Source organism: Tilletiaria anomala, assembly GCF_000711695.1.
Source record: "Tilletiaria anomala UBC 951 chromosome Unknown K437scaffold_16, whole genome shotgun sequence".
Lineage (NCBI taxonomy): Eukaryota > Fungi > Basidiomycota > Exobasidiomycetes > Georgefischeriales > Tilletiariaceae > Tilletiaria > Tilletiaria anomala.
The window spans coordinates 1-21025 of NW_013547006.1; the positions used below are offsets into that span (position 1 = coordinate 1).

A 21025-nucleotide genomic window follows, 5' to 3' on the forward strand; every position below is an offset into this window, starting at 1 on the left:
TAGTGCCCAAGAAAATGCACTCCCCAGTGTGGTCTACTCAAACTCGACTTGAGCTCGTGCGAGGTCTAGATGCAACATTTGACTGTATCTGCTGGTACCGGCCTGTTCGAGAGCTGGCTGGTAAGTCACGAGCGGGAATCATCTATGTGTATCAACCCTCAATGAAGCACCAAAGGTGCGAACCAGGGCACATCCTTGACGGAGAGGGGCAGATAGGGAAGAGCATGCTCGTCGTGAATGAATAATGCTACACAGGACCAATGCCAGCTTGCGTGTCCCTCGTTTACCGACCGCAACATCTTCACCTTCGCCGTCGTCCGCGCTCGACGCGATGCTGCTGCTGCTGCAACTACTTACTGTCGCCCGACCTGCGTGAACGCGGTGAGCTGGGCGTCGTAATGTCCTTGGCGATCTTCTCGAGCGACTGGAAACAAGAAGCAGAGCGAAGCATCAATACCTGGGTTGAGGGCTAAATATCACAGTGGGAGACCACCACTCACCGCATCGCCTTGGCCTTCTTCCCCTTGCATCGCTTCTCTCTATAAGGCACAAAAGGGCAATGCGCGCGTTAGCATCTCCGATGAGTGCGCGATCTGCGCAAGGCATGGGGCGCACGCAAACTCACGATCATCGAGATCGTAGACTCTAACGATCTCCGCCTGTTAGAAGGGCTAGACATGGTGGTGCCCAGACTCGACGTCCTCGAATGCCCACGACGATGGCTCGCCGACGAGCCGGGGGAAGAAGGCGCGATCGGCGACGGTGTCGGGCTGCTCGGTGTAGAATCGGCATAGTCGTCTGGACGCGGCGAGATCTCTGCACCCTGCGCTGGCGAGGCGGGACCTTGCTCGTCGGCGTCGATGAGATCAGGGGGAAGCTATGATAAAAAGAAAGGGCACAGCTGTTAGACGCGTACGATCCTGGAATGTCACGCTCCACGTGACGGCCGCTTACCCTTTCATTCTCAATGTCGACCTTGCGAGCTTCGTCGAAATTGTGGATGTTGTCCTTAATGTCCTCCGAGCCGAGCACAAGCGAGCCGTACGGAAGCTTGTTCTCTCCGGACGCAGATTTGAGCTCGGATACTCTCTCGGCTTCCTCTCTGTTCATAAAAGGCGCAAGGAAGCACATCGGCCGTCCGTGTTAGCGAGAGCAGGGCGACAGCGGACGATTCATCGGAAGGACACGCACCGGAGCAAAGCAAAGACGCGAGACATTCTGCCGACGGCGAGAATCTTGTTCTTGACCACCACCTTTCTCTCGCCGTTCTCGTCGATGATCGACGTCTCCTCCTCATCCTCATCCTCTTCCTCATCCTCCTCCTCATCCTCCTCCAGCTCCTCCTTGCTGCAGATGTTGAGGATGGCGATGAGCATGTCTGTGATCTTTTCACCGACAAAGGGAAGACTCCAGGTGAAGACGTCCATAAAGTTGGGCAGCCAGTAGGGGTGGGGCGTGCAGTTGAACTGTCGGATGTTCATCACATTGTTCTCGTACTTGAGCACGGCCGCCTTGTTGTTGTACACGTCGAGATAGTTGGGAGCCGAGAAGATGGTCATTACTGATGGGAATCCGGTCGTCTTGGTCTTGCGGTACATGCGGTAACTGGGCGCACCAGATAAGACATATGATCAGCTTTCTTCTTGTCCCCACCAGGGCAGCCTGTTACTCACCCGGCGTCTTGCGCTTCGTGCGCCCGAATGATCGAGAGGAGATTATTTCGTTCGAGGAACTGACACGCGGCGGTGTAGCTACAAAATGCCGAGCGGTGCAGTTAGCGTTGGCCGGCAGGTTCGAGGGATTGCTCGTGCTAACTCACGTGAAAAAGTAAGAGCAACCTCGGACGTGGTTGTGGATGAAGCTGTCATTGGTCTTCTCGGTACCAAAGTCCTCGAACGGGTCCGCCCATAGCAGGTCACACATCAGCCCGTGTGTCGGCGGCTCCCTGAAGCGGTTGATCTGGGCCATCACAAACGATAAAGGTAAGCGTTAGGCGGCGTAGCGTCCGGCTGCTGTATTACGAGACTCACACTCCGAAGGTCATCTAGCGTCTGCAGCTCTGGTGACAGGCCGCCATGGATGCAGAGGAACTGCTTGTTCATGACCGCGCCGAGGGGCAATGTGCAGAACGACTCCATGCATTCGTCGTAGATATGCTCCGAGTATTTGTGCTTGCCTGTAGAGAAAATGAACAAGCAGTCAGCGATTTGCCGGCGTGGAAAGTCCTCTGGCCCACTCACACTCCAGCTTGAATGTAAAGTAATCTGTCAAATGCCGGCACTCGTGGTTGCCTCGGAGGAGGAAAAGGGTATCCGGGTACCAGATCTTGAGCGCCCACAAGTACAGTACACACTGAGAGAGACGTATCCGGAGTAAGAACATATCCAGCGCATGCCGTGGGGAAGCGGGCGAGAAACGTTGCCGTAACTCACCTCGATGGAAAAGTACCCTCTGTCGACATAGTCACCAAGGAAGAGATACCGAGTTTCCGCAGGGTTGCCACCGACCTCGAACAGCTTCATTAGATCGTACTGCAAGAGGTGGATGAGATTAGCGAACGCTAGCACGCAACTGCTCACAAGCGACTCACATATTGCCCATGAATGTCGCCGCACACTGCGGACGCCTCAATTGTCAGCAGAAGGGTCAATCGGTCCAACGGCTAGGCTGCGCACTCACCAGTAATAGGCGCATCGACTTCCAGCAAGTTAGGCTCTGTCCTAAGAATCTCTGTTGCTCGCCGGATGATGAACAAGGCCTGCTCATCCGTCAGCCTTCCTTCTCTGTAAAAGTGGTTCTTGAGGAAGGCAATGTCTGGCTTGGTGGGGTCCTTGGACGAGAAGAACTGCTCGTCTGTGGGCTTCAAAAACGCCGGAGCCTGCACATCCTTGATGACTCGCTCCTGCGTCGACACCTGCGTCCCATCTTCTGTAACGTGGATCGTAAAGTCGATCTCCGGCGCAGGCTGCTTGTTGCGGATCTGCTGTAGCGCCTTTCCTACGTGCTGGCGACTCTGCTCTTGCGGCGTCGCCATGGCGAATGTTCGTCACACAAAGGGCGTTTGCAAAGTCGCTCTCTCTCGAGCACGGAGTTGGAGGTTAGCTCGTCACAGGCGCCTCGTTCGCAGTTGCTGTTGTAGCAGACGCTGCGTGAGTGTGTGAGCTCGTGTTGACGCGCGAGGGAAGCGCGGGTGAGCACTGGACAAGGGTCGCCTGGCTGCAGCGCCGAGTGCAAAGCGTACGACGGGGCTGGATGGATCACTTCGCTCGCTTCGGCTCTTATGTGCGCGGATCAGACCCGTCGCTGTATGCAACGAGTACGAACATGGCAAGAGCACGATGATTGCTATCCTTTGACGGGGGGGCCAAGAAGAAGAAGACTTGTTGCTGGGACTGCCGCGATGGGCACCTGCATGATTACAGTAGGCACTGCGGCAGTGTAATTTCCGCCAGCAGCTAGCACTGACTCAAACAGGGTGGCGCTACGCCAACTCGGGGAATAGCGCGCGCGTCTCAAGGTCAACCACGCCGGCCAGGGCCAGTGCCACCGCAGACCACAGCCCTCCAATGCCTTCATCATAGCGCGCTCCCTTCTATAGCATCGCGATGGCCCCCAACCCTGGGATGGACGCCGTGATGGGTCTACGAACACACACAAGCTGACGTCGACTTCGTCTGGAAATCTGAATAATATGCGCTGAGTGGGATCCGTACCATCGACGGACGTTTGACGCCCCAATCCTGCGCGTGATGGTAGGTCTACTACACAGCGTTGCGGCAACATGGCCTGAGTGCGGTATGCGTCTATAGTACAACGTTGCATTACCAGTACAGCGTATTCGTGTTTTCATTATGTTCAAAGTGTGAGTGCCAAAACGGGGGGTGCGTTTGCCTTTGCCGAAAAGCCGAGATGCAAACAAACACGAACAGGGAGAAAGCCCGGTTCGCGCAGCCCTCCCCTACCAACAAAAAAGGTAGCGCAAGATATGTTTCGTCGACGGGGGAGACAAGCGCCCGTCGAGCGGTAGCCTCGCCGTGCAAGGCAGTCGTTCCATACTGTATTTGGTCCCTTTATCAGATCCCCCCGCCTTTCTGTAGCTGGCCCTACAGCCTCCTCAGCGCGCAGATACAGACTTCGAGCTCGACGCCGTCGACGAGGTTAGAATTTTCGTCGCCGATGCGCGAGTGGAGGACGTCCCAGAGCGAGTCGAGCACAAATTCAACGGCGCCTTTGCTGAGCTTGCCCTTTTCGCGCAGGAGCGCACGAAAGTGCGACTCGTACAGGTTCTTGAACAGCTGGATCATGTGCTCGGCAAATGCGACGTGCGACAACGTGCCGGCTTCGAGCGCTTTCCAGGCTGGATGAGCGATGCGGACCGGGTCGGGCTCGCTGAGGCGAGCGTTGACCGCCCGCGAACCGTGCTGGCCCAAGCCGCAGCTCCACTCGACGTCCCATTGATGTTGCACCGACTTGAGCACCGCGATGGTCTGCTTGGCCGTGCGCGGATGGAGCGGCAGGCTGAGCATGTGGCGGGCGACATCTGACTTGAGCATACCGCACGAGACGAGGCGCTGGATGCATGGTGCAAGCATGTTGGTCAGCATCGTCCAGAGGTCGCTGCGCCGCTTGCTGGGCAGTGGCGCCTCGCTGACTGCGGCGGCTGAGAGGCTTCTGAGTGACTGCGCAGTGCGCAGGCGCGCGTCATCATCAGAGCGCGCAATGTATGCCAGAATCAGCGCGCCGCCCTGCTTGAACTCGTGGGCACGGGCGGAGAGGAATGCGGTGAGCTCTGCGTCTGCGGTCGTGGACATGGAAACGGCGGGGTTAGGGGGCGTGTGTGACCAATGCAGGTCCATTAGGCTCAGGCCCATGTAGATACTGTTCGGCGGTGCGATGCGCGAGGCGAACGGCCTGGCGACAAACGACGAAAAGATCATATTCTGCAGTGACGGCTGCGAGTGCGACTGCCAAATCGGGTTGAGATACGACTCAGAAGTGTTGTCAAGCTGCTGCATGAGCGGCCGAAAGTCGGCCTGCGGAATATCTTCGTGGATGAGCGAAAAGTTGACGCGCGACGCTGCGCAGTCCATATGCCGCCCGGCGCCCATGACGGTGTGCGTGTGCATGTCGTCTGGGCCAAAGAAGCCGTCCGGAACCGCTGGCGATCTGGTGCAGCGGCCCGCATGCGCCTTGGCAGAGAAGCGCGAGATGATCGGCTGCATAAGCGGCAGCGAGCGGCCTTGCAGGCTGCCGTACTCGGCGATCGTGACTGTCTTGCCGTCGTCGCCGTCGAGCGGAACGCCAGCAATGAGCTGATCGAGCACCTCAAGGACCTTAGCGCGGACGCCGGGCCCAAAGTGTCCGCCGCCGCCGACGCCGATCAGGCCACCGTGCTGGTGGTGCGGCGGCACGGGGTGGTGAGCCATGGGCCTGCTCTCGCGCCGTTCGCTACGGATCAAGTGGCCGCCGCGGGCCTTGCTGCTGTGCTCATGGCTGAGGAAATCACCTGCAGAGCTCATGTGGTGGCTCGTGGCAGGCGATAGCATGGCCCGGTCGTGCAGGGACGGCGTGCCGATCTGCGTGCTGTTCGTGCCCGACACTCGGTGCCGCTCGCCAGTCGACGCAGAGTAGTCGATCGACGGCGTGCTGACCGACGAAGGGGCTTCGAGCTCGGAGCGCGTGAAGGTGAGGTTGGCGTTGGGTACTTTTTTCACCTTTGGCGATGAGCTGAAATCATGGGTAACAGGACCTGCGCGAGTCACTTCGGGGACTGGCCGCCGGCCGGTCGTGGACGCAGGCGCGCTGCCCGTAGTACGGCGCCTGGAGAGCTGGGTCTCGGCGTGCTCGAACGCGACCGAGGTCGGGTCCTCGAGGACGGATGAGCGTGGTCCATTGTCGTCGGTCCAGATCTCGCGCTCAGTCAGCTTGGCTGCCAGGGAGATGGCGTTGAAGTCGATCGTCGCGGGGCGGGCGAAGCGCGGCTCGGCGAGACTGCTGACGGCGGCCGACGCGCCGGGGAGGTTGTTATGTAGCGCCGATGTCGCAAGGTGCACGCCCAGGCCCATCTCTAGGCCTGCGCTGACGACTGTGCTGAGCTCGGGCAGCGGCGCTAGGGATGCGTCCGACTGACCCATGGATGAGGAGCTAGTCGGCGGCGTGATCCCCTCGACCCGCCCTATCTCGAGCAACGACGCTTGCGAAATGTGTGGTACATTGGGAAGCGGGAGTGACCTTCGCATCACGCTCTTAAGTGGCATCCCCCCAAACACATCCTCCTCGACTGCCGCTGACGTGCTGCACTCTACGCCCCCTCGGCGGCCGTCGAGGTTGAAGATGAGATTGGACACATCCGCAGATGCGCCTAGGGCGCCAAGACCCTGATCGCCTCCGCCGCGATCGAGCGAGCATGTCGTTGCCTGCAGAAGGTGCATGTTCTGCCGTAGTGGGGGGCGATCCAGTTCAGCAGTCGCGGCGATCGTCGCGCGCGGGGTCACTGGGTAATCGTCTTCGGATCGGGCGCCACCGCCATTTGACGCCGATGCGGCTTCGAAGCGGACGTGCTGCTGCTCTCCGATGTCCTGCGGGCGCTGCGTGCGTAGGCTCGTCGGGCGGGCTTTGATCTTTAGCGCAGATGCCCTCGATAGCGTAGATGGCGCAGATGGATAGGGTGAAGGCGGAAGGGAGACGTTGAGCAGCGGCTGCTTTGGCGACGCAGGCGAGTGCAGCGTGTCAACAGAGTCGCTTGCGGGAAGCGCTTGATGCCCATGGATGCTCCGGGGACGCACCCGCAATTCGCGCGTGTTCGGCCACTGCCTGCTCGTTGGACCAGGCGAGACGGAGCGCATGCGCCGCAGCCTGGGAGCTCGGCCAAACTCTTCTGCCGTCCTGCGTTCCGACTCCCAGGGTGGCGAGCCCGCTGCGCTAGCCTCTGCAGCCCATTTTTGCAGATCGAGCGGCGCGCGCTTGTCTTCCATCGCAGAGTCAGACGAGCGACGCCGCAGTTGTTGCAAGTGGGTGACGGCTGCATTGTGCAAGAAGAGCTGAGATGACATATCTTTTGCAAGCTTCTCGACGGGGGCCGCCGGTAGCTCGCCTGGGTCGTGCATCGAGCTGACTGCTAGCGCTGCATCGGCAGTGTTGACGAGGATATCGTTCATGTCCTGTGGTCAGCTCATGACGAAATCAGTGAACAATTCTGCGTGGCAGTCAAAGCGCTGGGCGTGCTCCATTCCACTCACCTCGCGACGGCGACAATGTAGCAATGAAGAAGAACAGGCCCGCGTTTCATTCGCAAGAAAGGCGGTGCACCATCTCATGCAAGCTGGCAGCAAGAAGTTGTCCTTATCACAGGCAACTCTGCCCCAAGGCTTGCAAATCGTGGTTTCGCGCAGGCACTCCAATCACTGCTTGGACGATTAGTAGTTAGCAAAGAGCATACACCAGAAAGATTGCCCCAGCGCCACATTCTCCTCGCAAGCAAATCGAGTGTGCATTCACGTGTGTTCATGCATGCATGCACCTAGCTAGGTCGCGCTCGGTCAAGCTCTTCCAGCATCGCCGTCACCATCGCCAAGCTAGCGACCAGCTAGCAGTCTGCTAGTTCGTGTTGCTGCGCAGAACCTCGTTTCGTGGCAGGCCAGACGCCTGCTCCGGAGGCTGTCACCATACAGCGACGCGCCCACGTCGTCGATGAGGCATCTACGCTCGCGCCAGCTGAAGGATCCTTTCCAAAGAGCTTCTTCGACCGAAGCCTTGGGCGCCTGATCGCCGTCAGCCTCTTCTGCGCGTACGTAGCCTTGCCGGCCGCAGCCGCGGCAAGTACTGCCGATTGCGAGGCCGGCATGTCCGTTGCGCCAGAGCCCGAAACAGGAAGCAGAAGCCTCACAACTCACCTGGTGTGTGTGCGTGTGCGTAATGTGTGTGTGTGCAGGCACAGCGAGTCGATGATCTCCAGAGCGACCTGGTCTGAGACGTTGAGACAGCCGCGCGGTTGGTGGCTACTTGGTAGGGTATGTGTGTACGTGGATGGTGGTGAGTGTGAAGCTCCGGGCTGCGGCTGCACTTGGAGACGTTGCGGGATGTGTAGCACATAGTACGCGGCGCTGCGAGAGAGTCTGATCACACCCTCGAATTATCCGTTGAGTGGGCAATGGGGGGTTAGCTAATAAATAAGTAAATAGAAGCTCTCGACGAAAGCGTGAAACGATGTGCAGACGCAGTGCTGTGTACGTAAGCAGCGGATGATGATCGAGCGTGTTTAATAGACAAATCAAGTGACACGAGGTGCGGGCCATGACCCGACCCGGCGTGTGTGCGTGGCCTTGTTTGTTGGTCCGCGCCACTGCCTGTGGGAGAACCTTCTTTTCCCGGGTGAGACCCATGCTGCCCCCATCGGGCGCTCTCCGCTGCTGCGGGGCGCCAAGACAATCACCCTCTTTCCGGCTCAGCAGACCCAAGTTTCCGTTCTTTCTTTTTGCTGTACAACGCTCCTGAGGACAGGAAACAATTCTTGGCAAATGCAATGCCGCCTGCATAGCACAAGGCTCTCTACTCCCCGCACCAGCATCATCTCTGCTTGATGTTTGCCGGCCGCCCCCAGCTCCAGTTCGCAGTTCGCACAAGCTTGCACCTATATCGCTGCAGCCCCCAGTCACAAGCAGCAGGAAAGTAATTTTCGCTCACAGTACATGACGCAGTTGAGTGCACAAGCAATGGGGCAACAGATGTGCTGAGGCATGATCGCACCATTCTGGTGCAATCTGAAGCCGCCTGACACCTCCCTGTGTGCACGTACTAGGATATGAGATTGCGAAGAAGCTGAGGCAGGCTGCCGGCGTCTGCCTGCTGGAGCCTGAAACCCACTACGTGAAACAGGCGGTGCAAAAAGAAAGAAACATAAATAAGGATCCATGTTATCGCACAGGTAATAAATATACACACGTAGGGTTGCGCCCTGCTCCACCTAGTTGGCTTTCTCAATTTCATTGTCACTTTTCGGAATTTTGGCTGTCGTCTACCCGTGGTGCTTAAAACGCCTGTATCAAAATATCGAATGCGTTACTGAAAGAGAACACAGCGCTCCAGTTGAAAACCAGTCACCGGATAAGAAGGTTCGTAGGCCCTGTCTTCGTTTTCATGCGATATCATATCATACATGGACAAGCTTCGAGTGATCTCACTCATCCCCCTCATCCATGGCACAGTCCAGCGGCCCGTTTCCGCAGGCCCACAAGGGCCTCAGCCTATTCTCAGCTTCCGTCCCTTCAATCGCACCTCACGTTCGGCCAGAGTATCGCCTAAATAAAGCCCATCAATCGACTTGTGGCTGCCGGCACGCGATGACCCGAGGGGTGTCTTAAAGAAGGTTGGGGATGGAACATGGGTAGTCCTGGCTCAGGCCCCCTACCCTCGTATCGGGGCTGTGTCGTAATCCTGTTGTCCATCATGAAAGCAAGCAATCGTTCTCGGGTGATAGAATTGCCCACAGTTTGAGCAGGTTGAATTCATTTCCTAGACTGTGATATCAGACATGTCTCCATAACGCAATTGGTTAGCGTGTCGGACTTCTACGGATTTGTCCTTTTTGGCAATTTCCTCCATCCGGAGGTTGCGGGTTCGAGTCCCGCTGGAGACTGTTTTCCTTTTCTTGCTTTTCACTCCCGTCCGTTTCCATTATTGAACAAATGCGACACTTTAATCAAGTGGCTTGTTTTGCTGCTTTTTTTTTGTTCATGCGACGAGGGTGCCATGAATTTCGGCGAAATGTTGTTCATTTGCTTTGTATACAAGTGCATGGACTCTGGTCCACCTTGTATATCCGCTTGTTCCCGTTGGATCTAGATATACATGTGGATCTATCATTTCGATTGATTGTACCCGCAGCTACAAATTCACCGCTCCTCGGAATCGAACATACACCCTCCTACAGACCAACGTGCTCGGCCCTCCAATCTCCACAATGTCTTGCCCCCCTCTGGCTGTCGGGGGCTTGGGGGCCGAGCGTGCGGTTTCCGGCATCTTCTGTCACCCGTCCAATCTTCTTGCAGCTTGAGGGGGGTCGCATTGGTCTGCGCGTCAGCCTTGCAATGGCAGTGGGGGCAAGAAGCCGTGTCTGATCCGTGCTGTACTCGGACCCAGAGCCGGTCTCCCACTTGTGCTGTAGCCCTACGACTGCCCGTGTTTCCTGTGGCGAGGAGGATAGAGCATTGTGGACAACGGGTAGCCCTACTGTAAGCACACGCGAATCATCTCTCCTGACTTCCGAGTCTGAGCCCTATTCGTCTCTGTGCCATCGAACTTCAAGCCCAACGCGCGTACTCCTCCGACAGGCCTCTTTGTATCAGCTGGTCGCACAGGTATTCTGGACGCCTGCACATAAATGCGGCGTGAAAGTCCGTAAAGCGAAGGGCCAGCTTCTGCCCGCCACCCCACGCTTCGCGTGATCTATGTGATGGTCCAGAACAAGCAGGCAATGCTTCATACAGATCTCCCTGCGGATGCCCAAGTAAAATAAAGGAAACGCTGCCGTCCGGTTGGTCAGGAAGCTCAAGCGCATGGCCAAGTGCCTCGATGCGAAACTCAACTTCCTGGCCAATCACGAATGGTTGCGAAAGACGACGGATTCGTGCGCGACGCAGAGGTCAGACACGAGAGTGAACAACAGGGCCGTGCTTCCCCGGCCGCATTGCGCTCGCTGCCTTTCCCACCATACAGCGGTTGTGAATGACATCGAACAGATCATGGGGTGGGGTGATGATGGTGCTGTCATCAACTTAACGTCATCCGTAGATCGCTCAATTCTCTTAAAATGCGCAGTCGTGATGAGGGGTTCGTGACAGTGGGGCTGTGGTCAAGAGACTTCTGCTTAACTGGAAGAGGCATAATAGCTGTGTCTGGTTGCGATGAGAGGCCGTGGCGTCCTTTCCCCAATCGACAGGCGCGTCGGCAGTCGTCAGAGTAGGGCCGAGGTTAAAGACTGAGTCAGTGACGGCATGCCGGCACTAGGCGACTGAAACTTGATGAGTCGCTGTGCAGGTGTTGGCCTGTGCAATGTTACCCCTTTCCGGTCAGCAGCACCTCACGAGTCTCACTTACGGGCACAATGCTAAGATTGCCACAGCCAGGCTCCAGCGCTGAGCTGACGTTGATGCGGGCAGCCCTTGCTGATTGCTGGGTACAAGCTGATCGCAACATCACTCAGACCATCCACTCGTTGTCAACAGTAGCATACATCCTCCTTCCTCTTTGTATACACTCCAAGGACAGAAGAGGCTCAGACGAACACCATACCCCCTCTCCGCATCTGTCCACCATGAAGCTTTCCCTCGCTTTCGTTGCTGGTCTCGTCGCCGCTGCCGGCGCAGAGGCGTCCACCAAAGCGGGTGTCTTCAAGTGAGTCACTCACCTTGTGCTCGCCCTGCGCGCAGCGAGGACCATTCAATGACCCTTTACTGCCTGCTGCTGCCAGGACCAAACTCTCCAAGCACCCTGAAGCCGGCCCTCTCACTGTGGCTGGCCTACAGGCGCAGGCCAAGATGCTTCAGCTCAAGTACGGCTCGGCCTCTCGCCAGAGTCCCTTCGTAGCGGGCAAGGAGCACGAGTTTGCGATCCAGCCGGTCGATGACAAGAGCTCTGCTTGGTATGCCGAGGCCAAAAAGGGCCACGGCGTGCCTTTGACAGGTAAGTGATACGGGGTGCTGCATGCCCTTTCCCCTCTGACATGCGACTGGCCCCTGCAGACTTCATGAACGCGCAGTACTTTGCGGACATTTCGCTGGGGACGCCTCCGCAGTTGTTCAAGGTGATCCTGGACACTGGCTCGTCAAACTTGTGGGTGCCAAGCAAGGAGTGCACGAGCATCGCCTGCTTCCTGCACACCAAGTACGACCACGACTCGTCGTCATCATACAAGCAAAACGGGTCTAGCTTCAGCATCCAGTACGGCTCAGGTGCAATGGAGGGCTACGTGTCGTCGGACACGTTGACAATTGGCGATCTGAGGATCAAGAAGCAAGACTTTGCCGAGGCGACATCGGAGCCGGGCCTGGCGTTTGCGTTTGGAAAGTTTGACGGCATCCTCGGCCTCGCTTACGACACCATCTCTGTCAACGGCATCGTGCCACCGTTCTACCAGATGATCAACCAGAAGCTGATCGACCAGCCGCAGTTTGCCTTTTACCTCGGCAGCTCCGATTCGGATGGCGGCGAGGCAGTCTTTGGCGGCGTTGACGAATCGCACTACACGGGCAAGATCACCTACGCCCCCGTCCGCCGCAAAGGCTACTGGGAGGTCAGCCTGGACAAGGTTTCATTCGGCGACGAGGACATGGAGCTCGACAATGCCGGTGCGGCCATTGACACGGGCACCTCGCTCATCGCGCTCCCCACCGACGTCGCAGAGATCCTTAACAAGGAGATCGGCGCGACTAAGTCTTGGAACGGCCAGTACACGATCGACTGCGAAAAGGTCAAGAGCCTTCCGAACCTCACCTTCACCTTTGACGGAAAGCAGTACCCGCTCGGCCCAGAGGATTACATCCTCAATGTACAGGGCTCCTGCCTAAGTTCATTTATGGGCCTCGACATGCCTAGCAACCTAGGCACACTCTGGATCGTTGGAGGTGCGTCTGGTGGCAAACTCACTCTATGCTATACCTTGCTCACACGCTTCCTCTTTCCCTTCCGCAGACGTCTTCCTCCGCAAGTATTACACCGTCTACGACCTTGGCAAGAACGCCGTTGGATTCGCCAAGGCGGCCTGACGGACGGTCGGTCCCATCTCACGCTCTGCTGCCTCGCTTCTCAGACTCTCCTCACCTTTGTTCTCTCTCATGCTCCGCTGCCGTTTCCCAAATCGGTGGAAATACGTATGTAAACGTTCTGCCCTTGTACCGTAGAAACCTCCACCAAGTTCTCTTTGGGGCGCAAACGTACGCGGCAACACGGACGCGTTGCATCATGCTTGGGTTCTATCAACGGCTGGTTTACGGCCTCTATCGTCGGAATCCTGTGAGCGCCGCCGCCATCTACCAAGCCGAAAGGTTCCTCGCAGCCCACTCGAAAGCGACAAAGGTGGCGGCGTTGGCAAACGGCGCACGGACCAGCGTGGGCGTCAGGCCGCGGAAGAAGCCGCCGACGCCAGCACTTCGGTAGATCTGGCGCGCGCAATCGAGCGGCCCTTTGTACTGGCGTTCGGCGGGGTTGAGTGCGTCCGTCTGCATGCGAGTCTTGACAATGTCGAGCGGGTAGGCGCTGAGCCAGAGCGCGACGCCAGCCGATGCACCAAAGAGCATCGCATGCGTCGTCGGCAGCTCTTTGCGCGTCAGCCCCGACCGCTTCAGGCTTTGTTGAACTAGCGCTTCATAAGTCAGGAACTGTGCGACCAGCAGGGTTAGCTCGAAGTGAGCATCCGGTACAGCAGAGGGAATTGACTCACATAGACACCCATACCTTGCCCTTCTCTCAAGAGCGTTGGGACCTGCCCACGGTAGATGCCAGATAAGCCGGCTTGGCTAACGATTCTGTGAGAGTAAGGCTATCAGCAGGTGGTCACTCCAAGGCACTGCCTCTCGCTCCGTACAAACTTCTTGATGCAATCTAACGGTCCGTTGTAAACCTTGGTCTGTTGCGCTTGGAGACGGATCCTAATGTGCTCGACCGGGCCGGCAACGACACTATTGGCAATGCCGGCAATTGCACCTGCTGTGTACAGCTGAGGTCTGGTGAGCGTGGCAGAGCTGTTTGTCTTATCGCGGAGGTTGTACGCCGTAAATTTCCGCTTGAGCTCCTCCATAACCCCGAATTGGATCGATACGCAGGCTCCGACGCCGAGTAGGGGTGTCAAGGTTCCCTGATATGAGCGATCAAGACACGTCAGCCATATTCGTCGGCCGCGAACAATGTGGAATGGGGCTTGCCTTGTAGAAAGCAAGCGGTCCCTCTTTCGAAATGATGCGAGTAGCACAGTCGACCATTCCTGACCGAAAAAAAATGTCAGCGTTGCCACATTGTATGGGTCGCCTTGAGCTATCGGAATGCACCCTTGTATGTGCCATCAGGAGCAGTTTGTAGCCGCACCTTCACTATGTCGAAGGCTGTCGCAAGATTGGAGGAAACGTAAGCAAAGCCCTACCGATAAATATTTTTACGCTTACGCTGGCCGACGAGCACCTGTGCGTTCGCAGCGACGATCCCTGCGAGGCATCAGCAGAACAAGGAACCTCGCATCAGCCAATGGAAGGGGTCTTCGAGCAGGCATAGTGGGCTCACCCGAAAGGATGTCCTTCGATGTTTGAGACAACATCTTCGATGCTGTTTGAGCGGTCTACCCTATCGCTTCTTCTCCTCGTCGCTCTAACGATGACTGCGAAGGTAGACGAAGCTGATGAGTTGATAGAAAGATAAAGCGGCTCGATCAAAGTCTTCGCGACAAGGGGCGAGGGTTTCAAGAGGCCGACATCTCCGAGAGAACAAAAAAAAGTCGCCGGGCACGCACAAAGAGCAACCTCAGTAGCGACGAGCTGTCTTCCACAGAACATGCAATGCGATAGCAATGCAATTGCAACGCACGTCGAAGCATTAAAAGCCAACGCTGACGCTCGTATAGTATACGTTAAAACTGCTGCTGGATCTATTGTTACGCGCCCGGATTTTGGACGCCTTTTTTGCTACCATGATCAGGGTAGTTCCCGGGGATGTAACTACGGTCCCACCATCTAATGCGGGTGAACCAAGCTCATCTTCGGCAGTCCGCGTAGGGCCAGGGCTCTTGCGTGGTGTGAGCATGTCGACGCGGGGCGCTTCTGCTACCACTACACAGCTCGTAGCCACAAAGGCGGGCATTCTTGGGGCTGTTAGGCCTGTGGACAAGGGCAAAGGCAAAGCCAAGGGTGTCGAAGGAAGGTGGATTGAAAGCGATACGCGGCGGGTGAGCAATTGCGCACAAGCACGGAAAATAGACGCCCCAGCTGACCTCTTCTCCCATTCTGACAGTATACTCCTCAAGTTGGCGACTCAGTTGTGTGCCAGATCACAAACCGAAATCCGGAAACGTATATCTGCACACTCCTGACGTCCTACCATCACTGTACGCTGCCCGCGCTGTCCTTTGAGGGGGCAACGAAGCGGTCGAAGCCCAATCTAAAGATCGGGACGCTTATCTATGCCAAGATCATACAAGCGGATCGCCATTCCGAGCCCGAGCTCACGTGCGTTGACCCTCAAACGGGGAAAGCCGATGGCTTGGGGGAGCTCAAGGTAAACGAAAGGGACGAAGGTATCTGCAGAATCTACAACATCAGCTTGGCGCTGGCATCAAGGTATGTGCTCCAATACTAAATGAAGAAATGTCGGTACTGAAACTCTTACTTTTTTTCTGTCTTCACTAGTCTCCTCGTACCATCACATCCACTCTTACCGTCGCTCTCGACTCAGTTCCCGTTCGAAGCGGCAGTCGGGCACAATGGCATAGTCTGGGTCCGCGCAGCGACGCCCCGACACGTCGTTGCCGTCGGCAAGGTGCTCGAAGCAGCTGGCGAGCTCAGCATACCTTCAATCCTGACGGGGCGTTCCAGCACAAAGTCAGCTACGGCGGATATGGATGTGGACATGCAAAGCCTCGACGGCGCTGGCCTGTCGGCCCAAGAGCTGGTGAAGCTGCGCGGCCGATTGCCAGAGCAAGATATCGTGCGCATCGTACAGAGATATGTAAACTAGGCGCTTATTGGCGTTACAAGCATCAAGTGGTATCATCCATCTCGCCTCGGCGTCTTCCAAGCGCGGCGCCAAAGAGCGTGCCAAAGCGCCTGAGGTCGGAAAAAGCGCGTCCGCCAACACCACCCGCTTGGTTTCCCTGCGCAGCTTCGCCCGGTGTAGGGCTACGCAGGCCAGAGGACTCTCTAAAGTGGTCGTACTGAGAGTTGCTTCCCTGCCGGTTGAGATGCAGGCTGTTGCGTCCATTGCTGCCTGTACCCGAACCCAATGGAGGCGTACCGAGCCCTTGGGTCACGTCAGGCTGTGGTGCCTGGCCCAGTGGCTGCAAGGACGCTTCGAGGTCTGTAGGTGTGGTAGGGCAAGAAATGGTCAGCAAAAGAGCTATAAGTCACTCGCTCTGCGACGAACCAAGGGCAGTGAGGAACGACGTGTCAGATAGCTCGTCCGAAGAAGCAGTTGCATTGACAAAGTGGTCGATCAGCGCGTTCTGATCTACGCGCCGCACGCCACGCAATTCCAATACTTTTTGGAAGTTAGCCTGGCAGGATGAAAAGCTGCGGATCAATGCCTCGCTTGACTTTAAAAAGATCGGGACACGTACCATCGAGCGATCGCCAATCTGCGAAATGTACGTGTTGACCAGACTCTCTGCTGGGCTTTCGGGCGTCTCCAAAACCTCGAGCAGCAGCACTATCCGGGAGACAGCCTTTTCGACGTAGCGTACATAGGACGATGCAATGGCGCCATTTAATGCTTCCGGGGAATACCGCGGGAGTTCCAGCAACATGGTCTTAATTTCGGCAATGTCGACGAGCAGCTGCCGCGCTGCGTTGCAGCTGACCGGCTTGAGCTTGACGATGCAGAGCCCAAAGCGACTCGTGACCACACCGACCGCCTTGTCGCTCCACATTCGGACATATCGCTTGTTCTCGACGTCTTGCCGCACGATGACTGCGACCTGCTCCAATGCGCTGGCGACATCATCAATGTAAGACGATTTTTCTATCGTCTCATCTCGCGCTGCCCAGCCTTGTGGCGGTCGCAGCATCTGGTTGAAAGCTCGGTCGATGGACTCTTCCAACTCGCGCGTCAAAACCATGACGCCAGAAGAGATGACACCAAGAAACTGCTCTCGCTCTGGCTCCAATGTCAAGCCATCCCTGAAGTCAGAGTGCATCTTTTGACGGAGCTTCTCCTCCAGCTGCAACGACGTGGTGGCGCAATAGTCGGAGGTGTTGATGACCAGGCACCATCTCTGGACATCATGGGCGTTTGGCCGTGAATCTTGCGAGAGCCGCGTCCTATCTCCACCAGGCATTCTAATCAGACTCTGGCGAAGCACATCATTGGCATAGATGCGAAGCCACTTTTTGAAGACGCTGCAAAGGTCGCGGAAGGGCTTCCGATTGCTCAACAGAGCACACTGCTCCAGCGTCTGTCGGTAAAAGTAGAACAGCTCTGTCGAGGATGGCAAGACAGTGTGCTGATCTGGCTCGCCTGGATCCGCAGACGCGTGGCCTTCCGACCCTGACCCAGATCGTGGATTTATAGGGCCTGCCCGCCGGTATGCGCTCATCATTTCGGCGAGAGTCTTGTCTTGCGCGTCCACATAGATGGCGAGATAGGGGTCAAAGACAGATGAAATTGTAGGCATCGTAGCAGCTGAAGAGGATGAAGGCGTCGGGGCGATTGGGTTCGCCAAGTCCTTGAACTAGCGCATTCTATCGTCAATTCGCATTCCACTCGTCGAGTAGAAGCAATGCGTGTACTCACAGGACGGTTGAACCTCTTCGAGAGTTGAGCCTCAAAGTCCATTGTTGATGTGAAGGCTTCCAACAGGGTAGCAACTTGCAGCCGTGATTGCTCTCTGACGAGCACACTCTTAAGGTCGTCCTTGGTAACATCAGAGAATCGGGCCACGAGTGCGCGTCCGACATCCCACGCTGGAAGAAAGGCATCTGCATGCTCCTCTTCGTATGACTTGAGCACCCTCTTGAACCAGGCATAGCGTCTGGCCACATTGTCAAGCTGGCCTGCCTCGTCTGTTGCTCGGAAGATGCGGCGGTACTCACGCAGCTGCAGCGAGGCGTACCAATCAACCAATGACGATGTCGCTTCTGAGCCGGCTGCGTCAATGAGCATAGCCGCATCTGGCAGCGGTGTCGAGCGAACATTGTTCGTGGGGTCGTGCAAGAGGCTTGCAGAGAGGATCCACTGGTCAGTTTTGACGTTGCCAGAAGCTGGCTGCGGAAACTTACTGCTTCTCGTAGTCACCCATAGCCATCTCTCGAAGCTTTTGCTGAAGCTCGTTCACCTGCTTCCATAGCTCCGCGATTCGCATGATACTCATGTAGTCTTTAAAAAAGTCTTGCAAAGCCTTGACGGCTTCCAGCGCATGTGCAGCATCGCGATAATTTCGATTCTGCGTGAGGCGCGCCAGCTGCTGCGTCCCACTGGCTGCGGTCGAAGTGGAGATCAGTCATAGGAGCGCTACATCACTACATGCAGCTGGAACACACCCAGCATTTGAAGGCGCTTCAGTACGGTCATGCTCTGGACAACGTTCTTCTTGGCAGTGTCGAGACTGCGAATGTCTCGTGTAATGTTGTGTACGACGGTCTCTGACTCTCTTGCTTTCTCTCGAATCAGCGATAGCTGTGCAAGTAAAGCCTGGAGAACTGCTTTGTAAGATGTAGAGCGAATTGAGAATCCCAGAGCCCCGGACTTACCCCAATACCTTCTTGGACATTCGACATCCTCGCTACCCGCTGCTCCTCCTCCAGCTCCTTGACGAGCAAGGCCGTTTCTGCTTGTTCTTGGTCAATTTGCGCGCGGAAGTTTCCTTGCACAGCCTGGATGTTCGATAAACATAAAGAGGTATCATCTGGAAATAGTTGTGACAGTTGCTCCTCTATTGGTGGCGGCTCTTGCGGTGGCTGGGAGCCGGGGTGAAGTACTGAGAAGATCGAGGCGCTCAACTCGAGAGGGAGCGTGACCGGCAGCTCGTTGCCGGACCGCGCTTGCACGGCAGTCATCGCTGCAACACCGTCGCCCTCCGTACCACCTTGTATTTCCTCTTGCAAAGCGTTACCCGCCCCTCGCTAGCCTTGCTACAATTGCGGCGGATTAGTGTAGGAAGCCACCATCACGAGTTGAGTTGAATGGCGAGAAGAGCTGACAGCGAAGCAAAGCACAACGATGATGAGCCAAAAGAGGAGGACACCCGCCGGCGTTTAACTCTCGGAGAGTCCGTCTCATCCGGCTTCATTCTCCATAGTTGGTCAGATAGATTCCAAAATACACTCTCAACAAAGGGTAAGCGACAGCAAATGTCCTTTCCATCGACAGGGCGAGGCGCGGTAATCCAGGTTGCATCCTACAAACCACTCAGGAGTGCTTAGGTGTTGAGCGGGACCCCAATCGATGGGAAAGAAACCCCCGTTGACTGCCCTCGATGAGGAGGAGCGCCTGACAGCTGCGGTCGCGACAAGCACGCCTGACACGACACGCCCGCCGTCATTCGTCTCCGCAACGTTCGCCTCAGCTGGCCTGGGGAACGCCGTATCAGCCTGCTGCACCAACCCATTTGATGTCCTCAAAACGCGACAGCAACTTTTGCTGCTGCGCTCCGGCGGGGGTTCGGGTGCGGTCAAGCCAAATTTTCTGACCTTAGGCATGGAGATGGTGCGCACAGAAGGGATCAAGAGCCTGTGGTCTGGTGTTACGGCTAGTTGCCTGCGAGAGCTAAGCTATTCGACGCTTCGGATGGGAGGCTATGAACCGGCAAAAGTAAATGAAACAAATATCAAGGGCCCGTCATGAAATATGCTGACATTTTTGGGCCCCTTGCTGCTAGGAATTTGTAGCGACACTAGGGATATCTCAAACCTCTTTCCTTACCAAAGTCTTTGCTGGCGTCCTGAGCGGCGCGGTTGGGGCAGCTGTTGCGACGCCGACCGATCTGGTCAAGGTGAGAGGTTCCTCTTTTATGTGTGCTAGGATTATTTGAAATCAACTGACTGTGTGCAACCCACTTTCCTCCTTCAGGTCCGTATGCAAGCACCGCGAGCAGCGGGGCGGCCACCATACTGGAATACTTTGATTGGCTTCGTAGAAGTCTTCCGCGAAGGCTCGCGGTCCACGGTTCCAGGCGCCTCGACTGGTTGTGTTGGTGGAATCAAGTCTCTGTGGCGAGGCGTGAATCCGACGATCTTTCGTGCCGCGATACTAACCAGCTCGCAGATCGCGACCTACGATCAGGTCAAAAATGGATTCAAGGATGGAGGCTTTGGCTTCCGCATGGACGAAGGTATCGGGCTGCACTTTTTGTCGAGTGCGATATCAGGGTTCGTATGCTCAGCGGCTAGTCAGCCGATAGACGTCATCAAGACTAGGATCATGGCGGACAAGGATCGGAAGCACCTCGGCAGCCTGAGCGTCGTAAGGAAGCTGCTTGCCAACGAAGGGCCGTTGGCTCTCTACAAAGGGTGAGCCTCACGCATTCTTCTCTTACTACAAGGCAAGGTGTGTTGACTGTGCGCTGGCCGTCATGGGCTTCAACTCAGCTTCACCGCATGCTGGGGCCGATTAGGACTGCACACGACAATATCTCTCGTGCTCTTCGAGCAATTCCGCGCTTTCTTCGGAATCAAACCATTGTAGGATGAGCCCCCGCCAAAGTGCCACGCCGCCTTCCAGTTGCCATACTATCACATGGCCTCACTAAGGAGGCGTTCTGGCTGAACTGTGTGCCGAGAACGCCTGGATGCCGTCATTGTGATCGCTTCTTTGTTCGGTGCATAGCTCTGCCGACATGTTGCAATTGCTGAGCGTATCCGATCGCCTTTTCCCTAAAGATGGACCGAGCAATCACACTTGTACGTCGGGCACGGTGTAATGGTGTTCGACCACGAGTTTTGAGCATCACAAGTCACGAAAACACTGACGGATGCAAGTCGAATATCGGTACGCGAGACTGTACGCTACAGGGCTGCCTCGCACCATTCATCATTTTATTGGCGCCGTGCAATGCACGTTCGTCAGAGCTCCCCAGGTACATGTAACGTGTAGCAAAGCAGAAGGCTACGTGGGGCGGCGAGAGAGACTGTAATGGTGCAAAGACACACTCCCATTCGCTCTCCCGGTATCTCGAGTCGCGCCGTCGCGGGGGCGGAACCGTGGACTCTCGCCTCTCACACAGAGCTACTACAGTTCTCTTCCAGCTGCTACTGAGCCTGACTCTCTACTCGAATCGCTTCTCCCTTTGATACCCTCCCTTGCTTTCCACAAGGCATGTGACTTCCCGTCGCAACGG

The 21025-nt window shown here is 56.5% G+C and overlaps 9 protein-coding genes and 1 non-coding gene across 10 annotated transcripts; 5 read left to right on the plus strand and 5 right to left on the minus strand.

Moving 5' to 3' along the window:
* Positions 1 to 210: 210 nt before the first annotated feature.
* K437DRAFT_244434 (calcineurin catalytic subunit) lies at positions 211 to 3340 on the minus strand. Its single transcript, XM_013389264.1, has 12 exons — positions 2680 to 3340; positions 2591 to 2616; positions 2433 to 2531; positions 2241 to 2352; positions 2031 to 2176; positions 1820 to 1959; positions 1674 to 1751; positions 1192 to 1605; positions 955 to 1102; positions 626 to 877; positions 501 to 539; positions 211 to 424 (listed from the first exon to the last, which is right to left on the minus strand). Exons 1-12 carry the CDS (start codon positions 3032 to 3034, stop codon positions 350 to 352), a joined length of 1884 nt encoding a protein of 627 aa, XP_013244718.1. The 5' UTR covers positions 3035 to 3340; the 3' UTR covers positions 211 to 349.
* Positions 3341 to 3962: 622 nt separating this feature from the next.
* Positions 3963 to 7598, minus strand: K437DRAFT_49609 (uncharacterized protein). The gene is made up of 2 exons (XM_013389252.1): positions 7239 to 7598; positions 3963 to 7160 (listed from the first exon to the last, which is right to left on the minus strand). The coding sequence occupies exons 1-2, from the start codon at positions 7314 to 7316 to the stop codon at positions 4104 to 4106; spliced, it is 3135 nt and encodes a 1044-aa protein (XP_013244706.1). The 5' UTR covers positions 7317 to 7598; the 3' UTR covers positions 3963 to 4103.
* Positions 7433 to 7886, minus strand: K437DRAFT_254780 (uncharacterized protein). The gene has a single exon (XM_013389265.1). The coding sequence runs from the start codon at positions 7841 to 7843 to the stop codon at positions 7586 to 7588; it is 258 nt and encodes an 85-aa protein (XP_013244719.1). The 5' UTR covers positions 7844 to 7886; the 3' UTR covers positions 7433 to 7585.
* Positions 7887 to 9531: 1645 nt separating this feature from the next.
* Positions 9532 to 9634, plus strand: K437DRAFT_t16. The gene has a single exon. It is a non-coding gene; the product is annotated as a tRNA-Arg (tRNA).
* On the plus strand, positions 9533 to 10334 carry K437DRAFT_49689 (uncharacterized protein). Its single transcript, XM_013389253.1, has one exon. It carries the CDS (start codon positions 9684 to 9686, stop codon positions 10113 to 10115), a length of 432 nt encoding a protein of 143 aa, XP_013244707.1. The 5' UTR covers positions 9533 to 9683; the 3' UTR covers positions 10116 to 10334.
* A 1015-nt stretch (positions 10335 to 11349) lies between these two features.
* K437DRAFT_244438 (putative PEP4-aspartyl protease) lies at positions 11350 to 13072 on the plus strand. The gene is made up of 4 exons (XM_013389266.1): positions 11350 to 11391; positions 11468 to 11679; positions 11739 to 12620; positions 12688 to 13072. Exons 2-4 carry the CDS (start codon positions 11535 to 11537, stop codon positions 12759 to 12761), a joined length of 1101 nt encoding a protein of 366 aa, XP_013244720.1. The 5' UTR covers positions 11350 to 11391; positions 11468 to 11534; the 3' UTR covers positions 12762 to 13072.
* Positions 12733 to 14363, minus strand: K437DRAFT_254782 (putative YMC1-protein of the mitochondrial carrier family). The gene is made up of 7 exons (XM_013389267.1): positions 14269 to 14363; positions 14154 to 14192; positions 14040 to 14093; positions 13917 to 13975; positions 13584 to 13849; positions 13436 to 13520; positions 12733 to 13373 (listed from the first exon to the last, which is right to left on the minus strand). The coding sequence occupies exons 1-7, from the start codon at positions 14300 to 14302 to the stop codon at positions 13026 to 13028; spliced, it is 885 nt and encodes a 294-aa protein (XP_013244721.1). The 5' UTR covers positions 14303 to 14363; the 3' UTR covers positions 12733 to 13025.
* A 189-nt stretch (positions 14364 to 14552) lies between these two features.
* Positions 14553 to 15955, plus strand: K437DRAFT_233119 (uncharacterized protein). Its single transcript, XM_013389268.1, has 3 exons — positions 14553 to 14926; positions 14992 to 15317; positions 15387 to 15955. The coding sequence occupies exons 1-3, from the start codon at positions 14672 to 14674 to the stop codon at positions 15712 to 15714; spliced, it is 909 nt and encodes a 302-aa protein (XP_013244722.1). The 5' UTR covers positions 14553 to 14671; the 3' UTR covers positions 15715 to 15955.
* K437DRAFT_254784 (uncharacterized protein) lies at positions 15527 to 18858 on the minus strand. The gene is made up of 7 exons (XM_013389269.1): positions 18441 to 18858; positions 18231 to 18381; positions 17970 to 18168; positions 17485 to 17908; positions 16313 to 17422; positions 16120 to 16249; positions 15527 to 16053 (listed from the first exon to the last, which is right to left on the minus strand). Exons 1-7 carry the CDS (start codon positions 18744 to 18746, stop codon positions 15737 to 15739), a joined length of 2637 nt encoding a protein of 878 aa, XP_013244723.1. The 5' UTR covers positions 18747 to 18858; the 3' UTR covers positions 15527 to 15736.
* Positions 18859 to 19011: 153 nt separating this feature from the next.
* Positions 19012 to 20814, plus strand: K437DRAFT_244451 (mitochondrial carrier). The gene is made up of 4 exons (XM_013389270.1): positions 19012 to 19500; positions 19568 to 19681; positions 19759 to 20198; positions 20277 to 20814. Exons 1-4 carry the CDS (start codon positions 19135 to 19137, stop codon positions 20371 to 20373), a joined length of 1017 nt encoding a protein of 338 aa, XP_013244724.1. The 5' UTR covers positions 19012 to 19134; the 3' UTR covers positions 20374 to 20814.
* The last annotated feature ends 211 nt before the right edge of the window (positions 20815 to 21025 follow it).

Coding starts and splice junctions, on each gene's coding strand:
- K437DRAFT_244434 (XM_013389264.1), bottom strand. CDS start 3,034: ATGGCGACGCCGCAAGAGCAGAGTCGCCAGCACGTAGGAAAGGCGCTA. Junction 1,752..1,819: donor GGTTGCTCTTACTTTTTCAC/GTGAGTTAGCAC, acceptor GGCATTTTGTAG/CTACACCGCCGCGTGTCAGT. Junction 540..625: donor AGTCTACGATCTCGATGATC/GTGAGTTTGCGT, acceptor TGTGCCTTATAG/AGAGAAGCGATGCAAGGGGA.
- K437DRAFT_49609 (XM_013389252.1), bottom strand. CDS start 7,316: ATGAGATGGTGCACCGCCTTTCTTGCGAATGAAACGCGGGCCTGTTCT. Junction 7,161..7,238: donor TACATTGTCGCCGTCGCGAG/GTGAGTGGAATG, acceptor AGCTGACCACAG/GACATGAACGATATCCTCGT.
- K437DRAFT_254780 (XM_013389265.1), bottom strand. CDS start 7,843: ATGCCGGCCTCGCAATCGGCAGTACTTGCCGCGGCTGCGGCCGGCAAG.
- K437DRAFT_49689 (XM_013389253.1), top strand. CDS start 9,684: ATGCGACACTTTAATCAAGTGGCTTGTTTTGCTGCTTTTTTTTTGTTC.
- K437DRAFT_244438 (XM_013389266.1), top strand. CDS start 11,535: ATGCTTCAGCTCAAGTACGGCTCGGCCTCTCGCCAGAGTCCCTTCGTA. Junction 11,680..11,738: donor CCACGGCGTGCCTTTGACAG/GTAAGTGATACG, acceptor TGGCCCCTGCAG/ACTTCATGAACGCGCAGTAC. Junction 12,621..12,687: donor CACACTCTGGATCGTTGGAG/GTGCGTCTGGTG, acceptor TCCCTTCCGCAG/ACGTCTTCCTCCGCAAGTAT.
- K437DRAFT_254782 (XM_013389267.1), bottom strand. CDS start 14,302: ATGTTGTCTCAAACATCGAAGGACATCCTTTCGG. Junction 13,521..13,583: donor CCGTTAGATTGCATCAAGAA/GTTTGTACGGAG, acceptor TTACTCTCACAG/AATCGTTAGCCAAGCCGGCT. Junction 13,374..13,435: donor GGCAAGGTATGGGTGTCTAT/GTGAGTCAATTC, acceptor CTGGTCGCACAG/TTCCTGACTTATGAAGCGCT.
- K437DRAFT_233119 (XM_013389268.1), top strand. CDS start 14,672: ATGATCAGGGTAGTTCCCGGGGATGTAACTACGGTCCCACCATCTAAT. Junction 14,927..14,991: donor TTGAAAGCGATACGCGGCGG/GTGAGCAATTGC, acceptor CCATTCTGACAG/TATACTCCTCAAGTTGGCGA. Junction 15,318..15,386: donor AGCTTGGCGCTGGCATCAAG/GTATGTGCTCCA, acceptor TGTCTTCACTAG/TCTCCTCGTACCATCACATC.
- K437DRAFT_254784 (XM_013389269.1), bottom strand. CDS start 18,746: ATGACTGCCGTGCAAGCGCGGTCCGGCAACGAGCTGCCGGTCACGCTC. Junction 17,909..17,969: donor ATGGGTGACTACGAGAAGCA/GTAAGTTTCCGC, acceptor CCTCTCTGCAAG/CCTCTTGCACGACCCCACGA. Junction 16,250..16,312: donor AGATTGGCGATCGCTCGATG/GTACGTGTCCCG, acceptor TCATCCTGCCAG/GCTAACTTCCAAAAAGTATT.
- K437DRAFT_244451 (XM_013389270.1), top strand. CDS start 19,135: ATGGGAAAGAAACCCCCGTTGACTGCCCTCGATGAGGAGGAGCGCCTG. Junction 19,682..19,758: donor CGCCGACCGATCTGGTCAAG/GTGAGAGGTTCC, acceptor TTCCTCCTTCAG/GTCCGTATGCAAGCACCGCG. Junction 20,199..20,276: donor CCGTTGGCTCTCTACAAAGG/GTGAGCCTCACG, acceptor GCTTCAACTCAG/CTTCACCGCATGCTGGGGCC.